At 34.2% G+C, this 22595-nt stretch overlaps 1 protein-coding gene across 1 annotated transcript in view; it reads left to right on the forward strand.

Annotated features, from left to right (window-relative positions):
- PCLO (piccolo presynaptic cytomatrix protein) overlaps window positions 1-22595 on the forward strand; it is a gene marked incomplete at its 5' end in the record, with an annotated part of 292340 nt that overhangs the window by 236646 nt on the left and 33099 nt on the right. The window contains 2 exons of the mRNA XM_079785367.1: window positions 10929-11070; window positions 17717-17790. Of these exons, the coding sequence (XP_079641493.1) occupies window positions 10929-11070; window positions 17717-17790 (216 nt within the window). The remainder of the gene's footprint in view (window positions 1-10928; window positions 11071-17716; window positions 17791-22595) is intronic.

Raw genomic sequence — 22595 nt, forward strand, 5'->3', positions numbered from 1 at the left:
TATATGTGTATGTATGTGTACATATATGTATATATATGTATATGTACTATATGTGTATATATGTGTTTGTGTATACATATAGACATATATATAGATATAGATATAGATATAGATATAGATATAGATATAGATATAGATATAGATATTTAGAGAGAGAGGAAGGGAATGGGAGAGAGAAACATTGATATGAGAGCCAACACTGATTGGCTGCCTCCTGTATGCCTCCTAACGGGGATGGAGCTGGCAACCAGGGCATGTGCCCCAACCAGGAATCAAACCAGCAACCCTTTGGTGTACAGGATGATGCCCAACCAACTGAGCAACACTGGCCAGGGCAAGAAAATTAGTCTTTAAAAAGTTAATTTATGAAATTAAACACCAAGAGCAGAAGCCTGAGGAAATGAGACAACAAGTAAATGGTGATGGAGGGAAAAAAATAAGCATGGAGCATGAAACTGCTGATGGGGCACAGTGAGGGACCCTGGACAAAGAGTACAATATGAGCATGGGGCTGGGAACATTATCACCTGGGTAGGAGGGATCCAGGGAAATGCTACCCAAGGCAGAGGAATTCCAAAGACATCATCTGGCTACTTAACAGTATTGCCTAAATCCAGGTATCTAAACCATCCATGAACTACTTCTTTCCCCCACTTTCCATCCACATGCATTACATTATGTAAAATCATGATATTTCACCCATTCTTTTTTGTAGAAGATAATTGGGCGGGGGGACCTATGGATATGGGATAGGATGAGAGGAATCTTCATGTGTACTGAGGCAAATTGGGAAACTATCCTTTTTCTTTTTATTTTATTACTGTGTGGAATGTGTAAAAATGTAATTAATCACTCAGGAGCCATTTATGGATTTTAAATGAAAATAGAAATACAGAATTTTGACTGGGGTACTGAGTTTTTTAGAACAAATAGGAATAAGTAGATATATAATCATAGCTTAATTCTTCAATACTTTATATCTTAAAGGTAAGATACTGAAAGATACAATTTTATTAATTAGTTAAATTGATAATTTGAACAGAAATTAATAAAAAAAACTGATATTGAAATTACAAATCAAACAAGAACAGATAAGTTTTGAGAAGAATATGCTTGCTGAAAGTCAGGAGCATGGACCCCTATTTTTAACAAAAGGCAGTGGAATAAAATTTCTGCTGTATTTGTTCATAAAAGAAAATAGAAGGAAAATTGGCTTTTCCTCATTACAAACCCAAAACCACAGTATTTAAAATTCTATTGGTCACATTATATTTTAATCTATGTCTTTATATAAAATGAATTTGGAATCTATATATAGAGATATAGAAAATAGACTTTGTACTATATAATTTAAATTTTTATATAAGTATATAACTATTGAATTACTATTTTGGCTCCATCCAACTATTAATTTACAAGAAACATTTTAAAACTCTAAAGAAAACCCCTTTTATGGAAGAATTTACATTATCTTATGCCAGCAAATCTCATTATTTACTCTGGATTTCTGCATATTATAAAGTATCTTTTTAAAGCAAAATAAGGACAAATTAGTATTATACATATAATTTTTAATTCAGATTTTATATTTCTAGGGTTTTGAAGTTCTGGATGTAATAAGTTTTGAAGAAACTTTATAAAGTTAAAAAGGATAATAAGAGCAATAAATATTTTCAAGAAAGGCTAACAACTTGATTTTTTAGTATAAAAATAGATGACTATCAAAAAAAAGCTGGTGCTAATTGGTTTCTTCTCATTTTCACATTTACCATGTCATTTCTATCACTAAATCTAAACCAGTAATTCTCACAGTGTGTTCATTGACCCCTGGAGGTTGCAGAGATGCTTTGTAAGGGCCTAAAAAGTAAAAAAATTCTTAAGAATATTATGATGTTATTTGCTTTTTTAACTCTCATTCTTTCTCAAGTGCACAGTGCAGTTTTCCTGCATTTACATGAGATGTCAGGACATCATTGCTTTGATGACTAATGGAAAATGTACTTACTTACTTTAATTTTTTCTTAATTTTTAACCTATTGCACTCAGATGTCGAGTGTGACTCGACACAGTTAGCATCGGTAGCAGCTCGAGAAAAAAGCAAGCGAATGCAAAGGGTTAATATAAATATTGGTAGATATAACTCACATAAAACAAAGTTCTTTGGGGAATTCAATATTTTTTTAAAAAATGTAAAAGGGATCTTGAGATCAAAATGTTAAAAAGCCACTGATCTATACCTATGCACAATCATAATTTTTCTAACAGCCAAAGACATTGGATAATTAGAGGTTTCTTCCAAGATATAATTATATTTGTCTTATATCTGTATGCCTTATATCTGTAATATTACACTTCAGAACCCCTTCTTTCCTTTCTCATTTAATGTTAACTTATAATTATTCAGATTGATAAAATTTTTATTTTAAATTATTATTCAAACACTTTATTGGAAATGATTTAGATAAATTATTATATGTCTATATTACTCCTTACTTTCAAAATCTGACTGGTAAGTTGCCTATCAGCTAATCAGACTGTGCCCAAATAAACATGGAGTGAGAGGGAGAATTATAAATATAGAATAAATTTTATGTGTCCCTATCTTGAAGACCAAATTTATTGGAAAAGCAATTGTTTATAATTTTTTATAATTTTTGTTGTATTATGTATAGTACTAGACCTATATACTGCAAATTAATTGTGTTGGTAGAAATAATAGAAAAACTGAAGATCATCACTTTGATTAATTTGAGGGAAAAATTATTTTTTTTACCTCTTGCCACATTTCTGATCCCTAATTTTCAAGCATATAATTTAGCATGTTTAGATCTAAAAAGGAAATTCTGAAAAAAAATATTATTTCTAGAAAATATCTGAATTACCTATATTAGTTGTTCATCATTTATTTATATTCATATGTACATTTGTTTATTTTTAAATGAATATTATGTTCCAAACCTTTTCAAGTATTAGTGAAACTACAGTAAACAAAATAGACAAAAATCACTGTCATTGTGAATCTTCTATCCTAGTATTATTTATTTAATAACCAATTAAAGATATCTGGGACGAATTATGAAGAATGAGAAAGTATGAGTTTTGTCTGCCTTCAGTAGGTACTGAAAGAAAAATAATGTAATTTATATGCATGATCATGTTTAGAAATATCTAGAAGTAGAATTAATTATTTTTATTTGTTTGGCTCTGATTCTCACTAATAATCTTTGCAGTTCACTGGAATATAATCAACTACAGGAGGAGAGAAAGTATTTGAAAATGATTTACTTGAAGAAAGTAGACAGATTAATGAAATTAACTAGAGGGGTTAGGACACATCTTTATTAAATAATTGTCTAAACTCCTCTTTATCTTGTGGCCATTGACTACATTTGGGTGATATGTAGTGAAATACTACTCAGCCATGTAGTATTTCACTACATGGCTGAGTAGTGAAATACTACTCAGCCATGTAGCATTAGCCATGTGAATTAGTCTGCTGCTATTATTAAATTATATATATTTATACTGGAAATATATTGTATTTGAGTAGGATTTTAATATAAATCAAACTGAATTCCAGTTGATATCAATGTCCTTGTTATCTAAGTATTCATGATCTAAGTTATCAGTTTCTGGATTATGTAAGATCAGTTTTCAAAACTTCTTATAATTATTCAAACAATTCTGCATGTTTTGCAAGTAAACTTCAAGACAGAATATTTCTGCTTCAAAGGAAAATGAAATGAATATGGAAAATTAAGGGTTGGCCTTTAAGATTTGATGTAGATCTTGAATGATTTTTTCTTTCAAATAGTATTCTCCTTACCATTAATCTTTTAAAGATAAAAATTTTTATTGTGTTACAGCAATTGTGCTAGCATCTTTTATCAAAACCAAAACTTGGTATTTGATAAATTACTTGAGTTTTCTACTTATTTGGACATAGCTGGAATTATAACCTCAAATTATTAAATGTAAAATGAATTTACTATCTTAATTTTCATTTATGAAAATATCTTAATCAAACTTTTTTCCATTATTTGCTCTGAAATTTTGGTTCCCACTTAACCTGCATTTACTTTAATTGACTTCTTCAAACACCGGTTCTGAACCAAAAACATGTTAAAGAGGAAGATGGACTTAAAAGGCAACATTAGAGCATAAATGCCAGGACTATAGTAGACTGCTGAGCCATCGCATATATTTACATAAGAAAAAATCCTCTCTACCATGTTATTAGTTAACCTAACTTTGCTCTCATTTCCAAACACCTGTTATATTGAAGTTACATGGTATTATTTCTGTTCCCGGAATAATCATTGAACCTATTATCTACAAAGACAGAGGATGAGTGAATAGAGAGTATGGAGGATACCTGAAAATTACTGATAGCATTAGATAAAAACAGATTATTAAATTGATCATTAAAATATCTTGAAAAATTAAGTCATAAATTCAATGCCACCTTTCCGGAAATATAGCAGATAGAGGTATCACTTCTCCATCTCCCTCTCTGAACAGTACTACTATCTGAATATGGAATATGTTAAGACACATATTTTGATTTTTATAAGGTAAAAAGACATTCTATTCCTTATGGTTTGGTATAAATGTTTAATGTCTTTGTGGTTTTTTAACCAATAATTTTCATTTAAAAAATCCCAATATTATTTTCCCTTTACCGACACACACACACACACCAAAGCTTATAAATGACTGATAGAGAGATCAGAGTTACCTATTTTCATACTTTTATTTATGAAAACTTGTAATTTGAGAGTATGTGAACACTTCTATAAATGGCTGTATTAAAACTACCCATGACATTTTTCTAGTACTGATTTCTTTTAAATCTTTCCAAATTGGATAGTGAATATACCGAAGTTAGAAAAAAAAATTAAAGTTCTTGTAAGATAAAACATCTCTTCTTAAATTAATACCCCTGAACTGCAATAAAATGTATTTTTGTAAAGTGGACATAATTCAAGGGAAGCCTACCAGATAAAGTTAGTAACAATGGAACTTAAAGCCTGACATTTTCAGGTACACACTCAAAACAAATCAACAAATAAGATAAAACTGCAGTCTCTTTAGTAACAGAAACAACAACAATAATAGCAGATGGATAAGAGATTGAAAGATGGGCAGTGACAGTGGGGAAAGAGTAAAGGTCACTAAAGTAAATGCCAGCTAAATTAGAGCCAGCCAAAGAAAAAACCTACCTGCGATACATACAGAATTTCTAAAATAGCCGATGGTTATTTCAGTTCTATCATTAAACTATTGGAATAAACAAAATAATTATTAAATTATTTCTCTTAATTTCAAACAGTTGATCTTAAATCCTATAGATTGTATCAATTCAGATAATATTAATATCCTACCGACCAAGTAATTTGGGAAATTGCAGGCTATCTACATTATAAATTATTCCTGAAATATTTGGAAATAGCTTTGAGCTGGACCAAGGATATAAAACCAATGATAGAACATTACAGGCAGCAGGGCTTTATACATTCCTAGCACTGAATTCTAAATTCTGAAATATGCAGACACCTCACAATTTTTTAAAAATATTTTTTTTATTGATTTCAGAGAAGAAGGTTAGAGAGGAAGGGAGAGGGATAGAGAAATAGAAACATCAATGATGAGAGAGAATCATTGATTGGTTGCTTCCTGCACACCCTACACTGGGGATCGAGCTCACAACCTGGGCATGTGACCCAACCAGGAATGTAACATGACTTCCTGGTTCATAGGTCATGCTCAACCACTGAATCATGCTGGCTGGGCTAAAACCTCACAATCTTAATCTGACATAATTGGAAGTGATAGAAAAGTAGATTAGTGGTTGTTTTAGTTTTGATTCTTTCTCATTAATTAGCATAAGAACTGAAACAAGTCACTTAATCTTCCTGAGCTTAGTTTTCCTATAGGAGAAATCATGCATCAGGTTATCTCTAGAGTCCTTAGCAGCTTTTTTTGATCTCCAGAGTTCCACATTTGTAAAGTTGTCTTCAATACTGATCTGCGGATTTAGAGCACAGCACTGCCATCATGTGGTAGGTACAGCCATAGGTCTGCATTTTTAAGTACTGCTGTACTAACAAAACAGGGCAAACTAATTGAAGACAGATGTTCAGTCAAAGAGACACGATCAGGTTTAATTAAGATTAGCCACAGTAGAGTAGTAAAACAATGGCGTCTAACCATCTCTCATCGGAAGAAAATGAAGAGGTCAAAAATAATTTAAGGCAGGTTAAATTGCCTCACAGAAGATAAAATTTCTTTACCTGAAATGCCCCCACAATCACTGAGTCTCAAAAATGATTCAAGACCCGAGGATTTATTCCTCTAGGCCTTAGCAGGGACCCTTTCTGCAACAGTGTGCTTATTTACTCACATGCTTATTTAATACTTTCTTCTAGTCAGTACTTGGTAGTACAAGCAGGAATTCACAAAGAAAGTACACACACAAAGTGTAGGCTCCAAAAAAATTTTTTTTATTAAATAAACTTCAATTATTCTGTAAAACCAACATTCTCATATGTAATACATAGGCACATAATATGCTCATGCATAATAGGTCCATGATTTCTGCAACTCTGATAAGAGCAGAGGTGGGATGTTTTTACATTGTTAATTTTGAAATCATAAATTTATGGGAAATCATATTTAGTTTTAATGTTTTAAAATTTTATTTTCTTCAGGAACAGAAATACAAAGACAAGAAGTGGGGTTAGGACAAGTACTAGTGTCTATAATAGCACCCTCTGCTGGTTCTGATGGATTGTTACTATACATATTATTTTCTATCATTCCAATTTAAATATTTATATGTAACTAATGGCCCAGTGCATGGATTCGTGCACATTGAAAGGAAATTAATTAGAAGGTGGTCAGCAGGGTGGGACTGGGGGAGATAGGCTAGACAAGTGGTCAGCAAACTCATTAGTCAACACAGCCAAATATCAACAGTACAATGATTGAAATTTCTTTTGAGAGCCGACTTCTGTGCATGGGCCACGAAGTTTCAATCACACTGTAAGTGCGCGCCCGCACATGGTATTTTGTGGAAGAGCCACACTCAAGGGGCCAAAGAGCCCCATGTGGCTCGCGAGCCACAGTTTGCTGACCACTGGGCTAGACACACCCTGGAGCCAACCTCCCTCGGTCCCACCTCAGCTGGCTACGCCTGGGGCAGCACCATGGCTCGAAGGCCATCTGCGGAGTGAATGGGGTCCCTCCAGCAGGTGGGGTTCCTTGGCCTGGCCTTCTGGGATCTGTCCAAAACTGGCTCTCTGACATCCCCTAAGGGGTCCCAGAGTGCTAGAGTTGCTGTCGCTGGGCAGCTCCTGTGTTGAGCATCTGCCCCCTGGTGGTCAGTGCATGTCATACCTACTGGCTGGTTGGCCAGTCAGACGGTCGCTTAGCCTTTTATATAGATAGGTATCTCTGGTGGGTTATGAACTTTTTTTGAAGTTCACAAAGCTGTGCTCTCTTGTGCTTAGTGTATTATCATTATTTCTTTCAACCAAACAAGTTTTGTGGGGATTGGGAAAACAAAACATCTTGTTGAATGATCACATTTTCCCACACAGTATGACATTAAAGTTGCTGTTGCTGAGAAATGTATGATTTATATAAAACACACAGTTGGATAAAAAGTGAGATATTATTCAGCTGTTTTACTTATTTGGTTAAGGAAAACAATGATTAATTTATTATTTTTGGTAAATATTTCTTCAGCATAGTTTCAGGATAAGCTTGTAAGAAGGCTACAATGGAGAAAACATGCTCTGCTTTGAATAATGACATTAATATAACAACTACAATCAAAAACAAAAAGTGGTGATTGTCAAGAAAAGATATTTGATCTTGTGCTTTGAGAGTTCATTTCTGATTGGCAAGATAAGGAAAATGCATGAGGCAGGGCCTTTACTGATCTGAGCTGGGCCTTGGCTGATAAATATAATTTAGGTATGAAAAAGTGTTTGGGGCAGAAGCAGCATAACAAAATTGGAAAGAATAGCCCCAGCCATGGCTCAGGAGAAATAAGCCAAACCAAAGGGAGTCAGAGTGAATGGTCTGAGTGGACTTCCATGTAAAGCATTTGAAGGAGAATTATGAGAAATACATTTGGAAAGAAACAGCTGATAAAGGACTTTGAGAGGCAAACTACAGATTTGGCTAAAATGGCTTATGGTAAAGGTAGATATAGCCCGGTAAAAAGGAAAGGTCCATTCTGCATCTTAATTGAATTCATTTTCAGAAGCAAACCAAATGTCAGGCTATCTAATTCTACTCCACATTCACATAACCAGGTTAAGAATAAAAAATCCAATAAAGCAGTAGATGTTTTGTTAAGGTAATGCCAAACACCTATGTTTATTTAAATTAATTACCTAACATAACTACCCAACATTTCTTTAGACACAATCTTACATGAATTTTGTTTGCAAAAATATTAGGTAGACAAGACTTACTCCAATATATGTATATGTTACATAGATTTGGTTTTTTTTTCTTTTTGTATTTATAAAAGATAACTTGTTTGTGTTTAAATGGACAGCACTTGCACAGGCTTTCTGAATGAGATTTCTAGTCCCCTAGAAAAGACAAAAAAACCCACAACTTTCTTTTGTTAAATTTACTTCTACCTTTGTTCCTTTCTTCTTATATCATTTTGCATTCTGTATACATCTGAAATTTCCCAGAAGGGAATAGAACTAGAAATTGTATCAGGGAAATCAAAGTTCACAAAAGAAAGGATTGAATATTTTTAAATGTAAATAATAAGACATCCTTTCTATAATGTAGCTATTTTGATACATTGTGAGAGTGCTCTTGGATGAAAATTGTTTTAATTTAGTAGAAATAAATTGATTTAAAATTAAAGTTTGTTAAGATTTGTCTTTGAAAATAATATGTTGTGATTTTCTCGTCGATAAAATTAAAATTTTTTATTCAATATCATAGTAAAAACTATAAACAGTCTTGTTGGTTGGATTATATAATGACAACCAAAATGTATGACAGCTTTCCTTTCTTTACAATCAATTGACCAATCTGATCAATTATGTGGCTAATTATACAATTTAATTTACTTTATAAATGCTTATAATTTTGTATCGTAGTGATGTTATCTTTTCATTTTTTAAGTTATTTTTTAAAATTATTTTCTTTAACACCAAATACTCAATCTGTGTTTCTTCTACATAAACTGAAGAAAATATTAAGCAAACATTGTAACTATGATTCTGTTTCAGCAAATCTAGTCCTATGGGTTACCAGTAATTCATTGGTCATTAGCTATTTAACAGGATTCAAGCCTTTTTCTAAATAGCTATTTCCAACTTACACCTGATATGTAATTGACTAATACACATTCTCCCCCCCGCCCCCATCCTGAGAAACTGATACTACTATCACTGGAACAGATATAAAACTGTCTGGTAGCTTTAGAGAATCTGTTGTCCTGAAATGAGGGAGACACTGAAACTTTTTCAAGATGGACCTGACTGCCCTGATGATGGTTTTCCTGCCTCTCATGGTTTCCCTCACCATGTCTATATTTTTCACTTCCTATGGTTATATTGATTACATTAAAATTCCAACACATCAAGAGTCCTCGTGCTTGTATATAGTTTCTTAAGAAAAATGTAGATATCTTAGGATCACTAAAGAATTACCAACTATTCATCCAGTAGTGTGACTCTATCTATTTGCTTACGAAACTCCCAGTTGAACAGAGGTGTGTCTACGGAAGAGGGCCTCTTAGTTTAGTAGCCTAGAACATGTCTACAATTAGACTGGAAGCCAGGCAAACTTATTGACAGGGACTAGGTACACTCAAAGACACTGGGGAACAGCCACTGAGGAGAGAATGGGAGAATGGCAAAATGAAGAAGAGTCGGTTACTGGGCTCGTGCTTTCTCTCACTCCTCACAGTCACAAGCTTATGAGACAGGGATTGCTGACCCCATTATTTTCAAATGAGGAAACTGAGACTTCTTAGGTTTACTACAGAATGAGTTGGGCTTAAAAATCACATCAATATGATCAAAGCTTATACTCTTAAGCTGACCAGATGAAAGAAGGTAGATAACAATTTCAAAAATTTGCCAAGAGAATCTTCTCTCTACAAAAATAAGAGAAACACTTGCCTTCTCTTCTTTTTATATCAAAAGTTTCCCCCAAATCTCCTGTAATCTAGAACTTCACTAACAATACTAGTATTATACTCCTACTGCATAATTTACAGAACAAAATTATGTTTCTATATCCCCAAATAATTAAACTCATTAAAATTTTCAAATAAGTCCCAGTCATAAACTAAGAGGTGCCTAAAAGGAAACAAATATCTTAAAATTGAATAACCTGCTGGAGATAGTTGGTAGAGCTACATCCAAACAAGCACAGAATTTCAATCACTTCTTGAAATTATCTCTTCTTTTTTGCGTCTTCACTTCTCAAGAGAAAAACATCATTCGTTATTAATATGGAAAATAATTAAGCAATTTTTCCTTATCCTGCTATTTGTATTTACCCAAGTCTTTCTAAACTCCTTTCTCCATGAAATAGCCAACATTCTTATTTGTTTGCCATATCATTATTGCAATACTGTACAAGTAAATCACAAATAATAATAATAGAATACTTACATACTATTTAACTCAGTCTAAAATATGATGGTTTATCCTTAAAAGTGATTGCTTTTTCCTTTCTGTCTAATAATAACAATCAAGGCCTGTGTGCATTATCTGTTAAGCAAAACAAAATGAAAGGCAGGTTAAGAAATGTGGAGTTCTTGCCAAAGCTGTTTCTTCATAGATAAAAATGAAGACAATGCATAATCGTGCACTTGGAGATCCCTGGGGGTAGTATCACTGACTGACTGTGGTGTTGACTCTTCCCACACCATGCAGCAAAGCCTACCAACCACCGGCCTGCAGAAAGCTCCGTGTCCGCCGGCTCCTCGGGCAGCAGCTTTGGCAGTGGGTATAGCGTGGACAGTGAAGGAAGCAGCAGCACTGCAGGGGAGACTAATCTATTTCCTATTCCAAGGATGTAAGTGGTTCTTTTTTTCTCCCTACAAAGCTAACAGCATCATGAGTAAGCTTTTCTTAACATTTAACAGGAAATAACTAGATAATTATCCAGTTCTGAGTCATTGTCCCTGAAACACTTCAACTGTTCATGTTTACACTTAAAAAAAAACAAAACAAAAAAACACAAAACACTGTTTAGGAAAGACTGGATTCATTTAGTTAATTCGAAGGATGAATGATGATCACAACCAGCTTTACTTACTTAGTGCAATTTGTATTAAATATAAAAACTGATAAAAACTGATTAGCCCTGCCTGAATCATGCTTTAATCACATACTGAACAAACACAAACATCATCGGGATTGGAGATAAACAGGTTAATTTACTTTGAATCAGGAGAGATTAAACATATTTAAAGAACCCATGTCCTATTTGAAATAGATAACACATTGGGCTACTCATACAGATTTTTTTTCAACTATAAATCTCACTACAATTAAAATTGGAGATTTTTGAAGTTTGTCCAAATTTTCTGGAACACATAGCAAGCATTACATAGATCCCTGAGTAGATACTCTTGGAATCAAGTTCATTTATAATATGTTAAACCTCAAGAAAATCATAATGCAAATCAAATGTAAGATTTTTTTTTAGAATGGATTTAGTCATATGGGTGGCAAAATCCAGCAGGATCCAAGATAAATATGTAGGTCATATCTATTCCAATATAAAAACGGAAACAATGACCTTTCCTTCTCCTCCCCACTGCTAGTTTCCTGGGCTTTCAAAAACACCACTGGTCCACACAGCTCCAGAATCTAGGCCAGGGTGAATCCAGCCCGCCACCTGGTTTTGTTAGGTCTGTAAGCTAAAAATAGCTTTTGGTTTTTTAAATGTTTGAAAAAGAACAAAACAAAACAAGAAAAACAGGAGAGAATAGCATTTCGTGACCCAGGAAAATCCTATGGAATTGAAATTTCAGGCCCACAAGTTTCTATTGGAACTCAGCCACACCCGTTCATTTAAGTGTTGCTAATGCCGCTTCGCACTGCCAGGGCAATCTTGAGTAGTTGCATCAGAGACCATTAAAGTCATTTACTATCTGTCGTTTACAGAAAAAGCTTATAGACCCCTCGCTGGAACCCTAGGGAAGGGTCTTTTTCATTTTCTCCAATGTTGAGTGAGGCTTTCTTGGGGGTGGAACTTCCTTTTCTCTTTGTTTTAATGTCATGGTTTTTTATTCTTTCCTTTTGATCTCCAGAATAGTATTAATATTTAGATAATGGCTCAATTTACAAAAGCAAAATCTTAAAGGAAATGTATTTGTACAGTGAAAAATGTGTTTATACTGTGATTTTTAAGTTACATTTTTCCTGCTTAAAATGAGTAATTGTTGGATCACCTGGCCATCTTTGTTTTTTAAAGAGTTTAGCTATGGATCAATAGTTATTTGTATTTAATTCTTTTTCATTGAAAATTATTTCTAAAAGAAGTCTCATCTCATTTGTTCTCAGCCTCTGGTGATCCAGTTTGATGGAAGAGAATTTTAGCAAATTCATTAAATCCCTATCTATAAATTGCAAATTTCATATGAAATTATAAAGGTTTCCACCACACATCCCTTAACAACCTTACAATTCATCTTCACCTTTCAAATACTAATTTAACACTGATGATCAAGTTATAACTTTCAGAGCGTAAACTCTATTATTTCCTTAATATCTGAATAGATGCAGATTGTGTATTTTTATATATATATCAGAATCCAATATTGTTTTTTCCCCATTTTCATATTTCTCTTGTAAATCAAAGCCTTTCAAAATTGCCTAGGAGGCTATTGTTTGCCATATGAGCACACAAAATAATTCTCTTTTCTAAAGTATTATAGAATTTACATATGTACAAGCAGTATTTACTAGTTATTTTATATGCCCCTTTGTGTCTAACACAATTATTGCTTGCACTAGCATAAGTGCTCAGTAACTATTTGGTGAGTGATTTACAAATATAATTCTAAACTGTGTAGTCAGAATGTTCTGAGCTGAAAATTATTTATTGGGAATTCAGAAAAAGTGCACCCTTCACAGGTACGTTTCCTTTGTACTTCATTTAGTTTCATAATGCTGTAAAAGTTTTCTAGATAGCCAGCTGGCGTGGCTCAGTGGTTGAGCATCGACATATGAACTAGGAGGTTATGGTTCAATTCCCGGTCAGGGCACATGCTCAGGTTGCAGGCTGAATCTCCAGTGTAGGCAACCAATCTATAATTCTCTCTCATCATTGATATTTCTATCTATCTATCTCTGCCCTCTCCCTTCCTCTCTGAAATTAATAAAAATATATATTAAATTTTTTCTAGGTAATTATAGAAATGCACCAAGTACACATTTTAGCTAAGTACCTAATGTTAAATCAGTTTTCATTAGAAACAATGACTGCAGCTGACTATCACCACTAAAATAAATTCTAGGACTCAAGATCAAATAAAAAATATCAAAAATTATTTTATTACAATTACTAAAAATTATAATTATTTTGTTAAAGCTTGACATAGTATAAGTATTTTTTTCAGTACTCTCATCTGCTGGATTACCACTACCAAAATGATCCTCACTTTCAACTGAGTTTGGCTCATTCTACTAGGATGGTGACTGTTAAAGGTGGGATGGCTGCTGTATTGTTGAGCTTTTCCCCTTTTTGTAACAGAGGAAAATTAATGTACTTTAAATTATCAACTACCTATCTTGAATCTCACAGAAGCAATTACACAAATTGAGGTTTTGTGGATTGCTTAAATAAGACTTTTTTTTTTTTCTTTTTAATCCTGAGGTAATGTGCCTTCCCAGGAAGAAAACTTAGCAATGTGAATCACATGATTGTACACAACATTACAGAAAAGTCTGTTCGTGTGTTCTTCCTCCCTTCCTCTCTCCTTCCTTCCTTCCTTCCTTCCTTCCTTCCTTCCTTCCTTCCTTCCTTCCTTCCTTCCTTCCTTCCTTCCTTCCTTCCTTCCTTCCTTCCTTCCTCCTTCCCTCCCTCCCTCCCTCCCTCCCTCCCTCCCTCCCTTCCTTCCTTCCTTCCTTCCTTCCCTTCCTTTCTTTCTTTTTAAAATTTCTTTCTGGGATAGTGGCTTCACTATCTTTTTTTTTAATTTCCATCTCCATGTTGGCAACCATTAGCTTGTTCTCTCTATCTATGAGTCTGTTTCTGTTTATTCATTTATTTTGATGTTTTTTAGATTCTACATTAAGTGAAATCAGACATTATTTGTATTTTTCTGTTTGACTTACTGCACTTAGCATAATACTCCATAGTTCTGTCCATATTGTTGCTAATAGCAATATTTTGTATATACCACATCTTCTTCATCTATTCATCTATCCATGGACATATAATTTGCTGCCATATCTTAGCTATGACAATAATGCCGCAGTGAAGATAGAGCTGTATATATCTTTCAAATTAGTGGTTTTGTTTTTTTTCAGATAAATATTCAGGAGTGAAATTGCTAAATGTTATGGCAGTTCTATTTTTAATTTTTTGAGGAATCTCATACTATTTTTCCATAGTGGCTGCACTAATTTATAATCCCAGCAACAGTGCATAAGTGTTTCCTTGTCTCCACATCCTCACCAGCACTTGTTTGTTGATTTACTGATGACAGCCATTCTGACAGGTGTGAGGTGACATCTCATTATAGTTTTAATTTGCATTTCCCTGGTGATTAGTGATGTTGAGCATGTTTTCATATGTCTGTTGGCAATTTCTATGTCCTCTTTGGAGAAGTGTCTATTCAGGTCCTCTGACCATTATTTATTTATTCATTCATTCATTTTATTAATCTTCACACAAGGATATTTTTTTCTATTGATTTTTAGAGAGAGTGGAAAGGAGGGAGGCAGGTGAAAAGAGAGAGAAAGAAACATTGATGTGAGAGAGACACATAGACTGGTTGGCTCCTGCATGTGCACCCACCTTGGCCAGCAGGGGATTGAACCTGCAACCCAGGTACATGCCTTTGACCAGGAATTGAACCTGAGACCCTTTGGTGCTGTTACTCCACCCACTGAGCAGCCAAGGCCTCTGCCCATTTTCAATTGGATTTGTGTCTTCAGGTGTGTTCTTTTTTTTGGTGCTAAGTTATATGAGTTCTTATATTATTTTCTTAAGTATTTTTATTGATTTCAGACAGGAAGGGAGAGGAAGAAAAAGATAGACACAGAGATAATAATTGATTGGCAGCCTCCTGCACACTCCCTACTGGGGATTGAGCCCACAACCCGGCATGTGCCCTGACCAGGAATCAAACTGTGATCTCCTGGCTATAGGTCAATGCACAACCACTGAACCATGCCAGCCGAGCAGTTCTTACTTTTTCATATTAACCACTTATTAGATGTATCATTTGCAAATATGTTCTCCCATTTAGTAGTCTTTTGTTTTGTTGATAGCTTACTTTGCTCTGCCAAAACCTTTAAGTTGGATGTAGTCCTCTTTATTTTTTTCTTTTGTTTCCCTTGCTTTTGGAGATATATCTAAAAAGGTATTGCTGAGAGTAATGTCAGAGTTTACTGCCTATGTTTTCTTCTAGAAGTTTTATAATTTCAGGTTTAATATTTAAGTCTTTATTTTGGTATATGGTTTAAAAATTTATGACAAAGGATGCAAGGATATATGATGGAGTAAATATTGTCTCTTTAGTAAGTGGTGTTGGCAAAACTGAACAGATATATGTGAAAAATGAAATCGGACAACTTATTTACACCATATACCAAAATAAATTTGCATGTGTATATATGTAATTTCTAATATTTTTGGATGCACTTGGTGTTTCACATAATCAGTTAATAAAAATTGGTGCTTAAACCTTTGACCTTGAATTGTCAAAATGAGACAATGTAATGGCTTTCAACATAAAATAGTTTCTGAATGTATATTTATTCCTTTTTCATAGTGTGCTGAACAATTTTTAGTAAAATGATAACAGGATCTTTAGAGCAGTGTTCAATTAAGATATCATTTGATTCATTTTTAAAATTTATTTTCAGTTATATCTGACATCCAATATTTTATTAGTTTCAACTAGTACAACATAGTGATTAGACATTTATACATCTTATGAAGTGATCACCCTGATGTCTACTACTACCCATCTGACACTATACATAGTTATTGCAATATTATTGACTATATTCCCTATGCTGTACTTTATATCCCCTTGTCTGTTTTTATAACTGGCAATTTGTACTTCTTAATCCCTTCATCTTTTATACCCATCCACTCAACCCCCTTCCCATCATGTGACCATCAGTTTGTTACTATAACATTGTAGTGTAGTTTGATGTCAGGTACTTTGTTCTTCTTTTTTCAATATTGCTTTGGCTATTTGGGATCTTTTGTTGGTTCCATATAAATTTTAGGATTACTTGTTTTAGTTCTGTGAAATATGCCATTGATATTTTGATAGGGACCGCATTAAACCTGTAGATTGCTTTGGGTAATATGGTATAATTAGGTTATTAAGAAAGAAATATGGTTACATTTTTAGCAAACCAAATATTTTTGTGAAAGTAAGAATTGTTAGTAAATCCTACTATGTTAGAATTACTGTCTAGAAAGTATAGTATCAAAATGTTATTTTGTTCAAGCATCCTTTTGAACACTTAAGCATTTTTATTCCATTTTTTAGAACATCTTCTATATGTACATATAATGCAATTCCAAAAACTTTTGTATGTCATGTAGCTTTCCTCTAACTAAAGAAATAGCCTATAGTCTTTTGCCTATTACATTATCAATATTCTGAACCCACAGTGCCCCCAGTATCATAAATTATCTATTTGGCCTTCCAAAAAGTTTGAGGCTGAAACTAAAAATGAACAGCAGACTCTGGCTGAATTCTAAGGCCATAATGTGCATGCCTACCTATTAACACTTTATATTTATTGACTGCTATTATGTTTTAAGCACAGTGTTAAGCACTTTACATATTTTTTTCATGTAGTTTTATCATAACCAGAAGGTGGCTAATGTGACTGTCCTTATAATACAAAAGAAGAAACAGTCTTTACCAGGTTAAGTAGATATGCCTTGGATGACACACAGCATAAAATAACAAAGCTGGAAGCAGAAACTAAGCGGTCTGACTTCAAAAACCAATGTGCTCCATACAGCTGAAAACACAGGAAGAATATGAAAGGAAGCCACTAAGTGAAGTAAAAGTCTGTGTTATTACAATATGATTTTATATAATTTAATTCACAATTTTCATTCTCACCAAAGGATCAATACAATTCATCATAAAAAGTGTAAAAATATAAAAACCCTTCTCAGTTTTGAGTTTAAAATGGAAAAATAACCACTCCCAAATTCTAAAACAAAGTTTCAAAATTTCATGCTGGTCTGATCTTTAATAAATGAGTCAACAATTAAGACACTGAATTTTGAGGCATTAGGTTGGACTATGTAGGAATAATAAACAAATTCCCATTTTAAAATCAACACTATATAGAGGAATTTATTGTATTTATATTTGCCATTCAGGTAATTTATTGCAGATATTAATATAAAATGTCATTCTATTTTTGCAAACTTGGCTTCCTCATTTGCATTTAGGAAAGCATAACTGAAAATAGTATAATTTTATTATTTTCTTTATGAACAGAGGGAAGATGGGGCAGAATGGGCAAGATCCTATGAAACAGCCAGGAGTAGGAGTGGGCCTATCAGACACTGAAGGTAAGTTAAAATTTATAATACTGGATTTTGATTGAATCTATAGGCTACACTAGAAGTGTTTTGATTTGTTTTTCTTTTAACATGAATGTTAATTTCTAAATTAACATTCTAATGGTATACTAAGGGCAGGAGCACTATGAAATGAGTCACTGGTATCAACATTATTTACTAAATTAGAATGATTTTATAACTTCATTTAACAATTGTCCAATTTCCTTGTTCATATTTAACATTTAAGTGTTCATACTTAACAAAAATTTAAGAGGAAGAAGAACGAGAATGATGACAGGACAGAGAGAATTTCTTAGGAAAAAGAAAATCTTCTTCACATTTTAAAACATTTTTTGTTTAAAATACCATGCAAATAAAAAATAAATCATGAAAGCTCATTTAAGTCAATAGAAATTCTTAAATATAGAGAGCTAAGAAGAAACTAATAGTCTAAAAATTATTTTGACTAATTTGAAATTAAATTTGGTTGTATTAACAAATGGTAAGGTTATTACAGTTGTAAAAACAAACAAACAAACAAAAAAACACAAACCACCTTAACACTAGCAAAAATGTAACCAGTATCTGTAAGGTGCACAATGACTGGCTTATCTTTCATAATATTGTGATAAGATCAGATAGCACTGTTATTCTGCATGCATTTACCAAACTCTCAATAATGTTAACTATCCTTATTATTTTAAACTATTCCAAGTACTTTCATGTATTATGTCATTTATTTATTAAAATTACCTATGTAGGTAAATCATACCATGTACTGGTTTTACATAAAAAGAAACTGAAGTGTAAACAGCACACAGGATAAAAGCAAGTGACTTGAACCCATGAAAACGATGCCAAATCACATGCCATTGAAAGAATGATTAAAGGCACAATATCACAAGGACACTAGATAGGGAACTAGGAAACCCAGGATTGGGTTTCAAATCTGGTCCTGATACCTAACTGATGACCTGATCTCTCTGTCTTCAGAAACCTCATCCAACAAATGCAGGGTCTAAGTGATGCCTAAGTTGCCTAGTGGACTTAAGAAGACATCACATATTTCTGATTCTACTTAAAAAAAAACAACACCTGGATTTATTTAAAGACGGTGCTTCCTCTCTGTGTTGCCATATTCCCCAGGGTTCCATCCTCAACCCACCAGTCTGTTCACCCACCCTCTCTGCATAATCTCATCCATGCTTGTTGATTAGTCCCAAATCTACCATCCAGACTCTGTGGAAACCACTCTGAGTATTTAAAAGAGAGGACATGTATGCCTAGCAATTATTATATACTCATGGAAGAGCCTGAGAAACCAAGCAGGTGATAGTAAGGTAGCAGAAAGCAGCCGCTGTCCCTGTAGGCCGAAGGCCAGGGATTGCTGAATCCAGGACATGTCTGTCTTGTGAGGAGTGGGAAATACTAGAAACATATCTTGAGACAGACAGGATGGAGAAAAGTATCCCAGTTTCTCCTTCCTCCCAGTTTGCAATCTCTGCCAGTGCCTGATCACATCCAGCTGGAAGCCAAGTGTCAGGGAAACAGCCCAGGGAGCAGCTACTCTGGGAAGAGGGCAGGAGAAAGGCCGAGAATGCATCTGAGGGCACACAGGCTTAAGGCCAGCACAGTATTTTGCCTGGAGATCCTGTAGATTCATCAAAGTGCATATGCTCTAAACTTAATTCACCTTCTTCTCTATTTTTCCTCCTTCTCCTCCTATTTGCTTCTACCACTCACAAAATCTGTGCCTATTTACACCATAGTTTTCCTATTCTGTTATCACTAGAGGCCCAGTGCATGACATTCATGCACTGGAGGGGTGGGGGTTCCCTCAGCCCAGCCTGCGCCCTCTTGCAGTCTGGGACCCCTCGGGGGATGTCCGCCTACCAGCTTAGGCCCACTCCCCACAGGGTGCAGGATTAAGCCAGCAGTAGGACATCCCCCGAGGGGTCCTTAGCGCTACCCTGGAGGCCGAAGAGGCTCCTGCCACTGCCGCTGTGCTCACCAGCCATGAGCCTGGCTTCTGGCTGAACGGTGCTCCCCCTGTGGGAGCGCACTGACCACCAGGAGGAAGCTCCTGCATTGAGCATCAGCCCCCTGGTGGTCAGTGTGAGTCATAGTGAATGGTCATTCTGCCGTTCGGTCAATTTGCATATAAGCCTTTTATTATATAGGATTGTTCTTTGATTCAAATTTACCTGTTTCTCTGCCTGTCTCCTCCATAAATCTGAACAACCCTCAGACCAGAGTTGTGGTTTCCCAGCACTTAGCAGAAAGCCTTGCGTCTGGAGTTAACTTCAACGATGTTTGTTGAGTGAATGAATAAGCAATATAACCAAATACAGAAGTAATAGCCATTGATGTTCATCTGACTCTAGAATTCAGGTATAGAGAGAAGCAATTCATGATCAGTTTTTTCAAAGTTTTAGCTACTTGTTTTCACATTTCTGTTAATCTTAAAGTTTATATATAAACTTCCTTTTATGTCAGTCAACATAAACAGCCAATTCATGTGATAACAAAAACAAACAAAACAGGGTTATTCAGTTTGTTTTTAGACACGATGTACTTTCCTGACTTGGTTATCCCTCCTTTTAGTTCTTTATAATGGCACCCGAAATACACTGTCTCTTTGTGGATTAATACAATTTTCTTGAAATTGTAGATCTTGCAATGTTCCCTTTCATCTTGAATCTTTCATGTTAACCATTTAAGTGCTTTGTTTTATGAACACGTTGGTTTACTATAAGGGAAATTGATCTATAAAGATGTGCTCTAGGACAGCATACTTTAAATCAAAAGTATATCATAGATTTGAAGTAATCACCTTTATACAATTTATTTTCATAAATGTTTACTTTTGTTTTAGAATTATATTGTACAGAATCCAAAAAAGTTATATTGTATGGGGCTGAAATTTTATGTTGAACATCTTAATGAAAAACTTAATAATGCTAAATAGTCATGTTCTTATTCTACTTATTGAGCATGTCTACTTACTTGGTGTTCTGATTTTTAAAAAAAAATCTATTTCCACTTAATCATTTTGTCTAATAATGTTTCATCTTCTCTGTAGCAGTGACTCATATATTTTAATCCCAGTGTGAGATTCATTCAGGGAGAATGTGAGATCAATCGAAGGTTCTGGGGTTCTGAACCAAGATGTAGTGTAAAATATTAATACTCTTGAGGACTATCTTTACAAATGAAAGGTTGAACTTCTACAATTTAAGTAAGTTCAAAGTGTGAAGTTCAAATAATCTCTATGTTTGGCACATGATTAACATCCTTTAAATTGTAGCTATTACTAAATTAGAAGTGAATTTAAGATGGGGACATTTGGATCCCATCCAAAGGAGTGAAATTAATCAAAATTGATAAAATGTCATGCACTTGTTGGGAGAGCTATACAAGACCTTTTCTCTTAAAGATTTAAATCACATGAATTAGACTTTCCAATTGTGTTTTCCCAATTTACATTAAAAACCTCTAATACCCTCAAGACAGATGATATGGCCCTTTTTTCATTAGGTGTATTTAATAGTGTTCTATTTTGCTAATGGACATTCATATATATAACATATAGTGACTGGCTTGACCCATTTATTCTTGTAAACCAGGTGTTCACAAGCGTTAGCATCAGGCATCAAAATCACAACATTGTGTGAGGCTTAATTTGTCTGGTTGCATTCATTTGAAAACAAATAGCCCTAATAAATAATTTCTTTTCTTTTAAGTATGTTTGGATGCTTGAATTTAATCCCTTAATTTCCATTTTCAGTGGGCCAGAACAAATCTCTACCATTCCAGAAATATGCTAAGCTCTACTCGCAGATGTTTTCAAATAATTGAGTGTGTGAAAGCCTATCACCAATAATGTTAACTAAGGAGACAGGGGCGAGGGTAGGGCCAAGAATAAGATTTGATTCAGTAGCTTACTGGAAATGTTGTGAGATTTTTTTTTAAGCATAACAATTTATGGTGAAGTAATGGAAATCTATAGTCACCACAATGATCTCATATTAGGCCACATACTCAAATTCTCTAAATCTCTGATTCCTGAGCTACAAAATGAAGAATAACAACAGTACTTAAATTATAAGTGTATTGCAAGGATTGATGGAAATAATGATTGTGAGGTGCTTTGCACTGTGCCTGGCCCATGGTCAATAATGCTAGCTATCATCATCCCAATCATTGCCTATACCATGTAAGTGATTACTCCTGGTCTAATTTTCCCAAGCTTTTGAAACTCATATTCTCTAAAATAATTTCTTTTTCTGTCTTGAACACTATACCAGAAAATACATTTTTAGCATCCTACACTTTCCAGTTTGTTTTGGAAAAATGATATATAATTTATTAGAGTATTTCAGATGACTCTTTTCCCCAGAGTAATTCTGATGTGATTCCTTGTGTAGCATGCTTCATCCCTGTGGAAGATGCCTCCCTTAGGCCTTGTCATATTTTCCTAAATTGCCTGAATTTAAAATTCAGTGCTACTGATGTCTAGTCCTGGAATACCATATATATAAAAGGCTAGGTGACCAACTGTCCGTCTGTCCGACAGGCTGGTCGGTACATATGATGTGCACTGGCAATTTAAAAATAAACGTTGACTAGCGCATGCACGATATTTGTCCCCTTCTGACACTGGCCTCCCATTTAAATGAATTTGAAGACAGTTTCCCATGATGCCAGCATTTGCAATGACTATTAATAAATCACAAGGACAAACTCTAGACAGAATAAGAATATTCCTACCTGAACCGTTTTCGGACATGGTCAGTTATATGTTGCTTTCTCTC

Source organism: Cnephaeus nilssonii, assembly GCF_951640355.1.
Source record: "Cnephaeus nilssonii genome assembly, chromosome: 12".
NCBI classification, from domain to species: Eukaryota; Metazoa; Chordata; class Mammalia; order Chiroptera; family Vespertilionidae; genus Cnephaeus; species Cnephaeus nilssonii.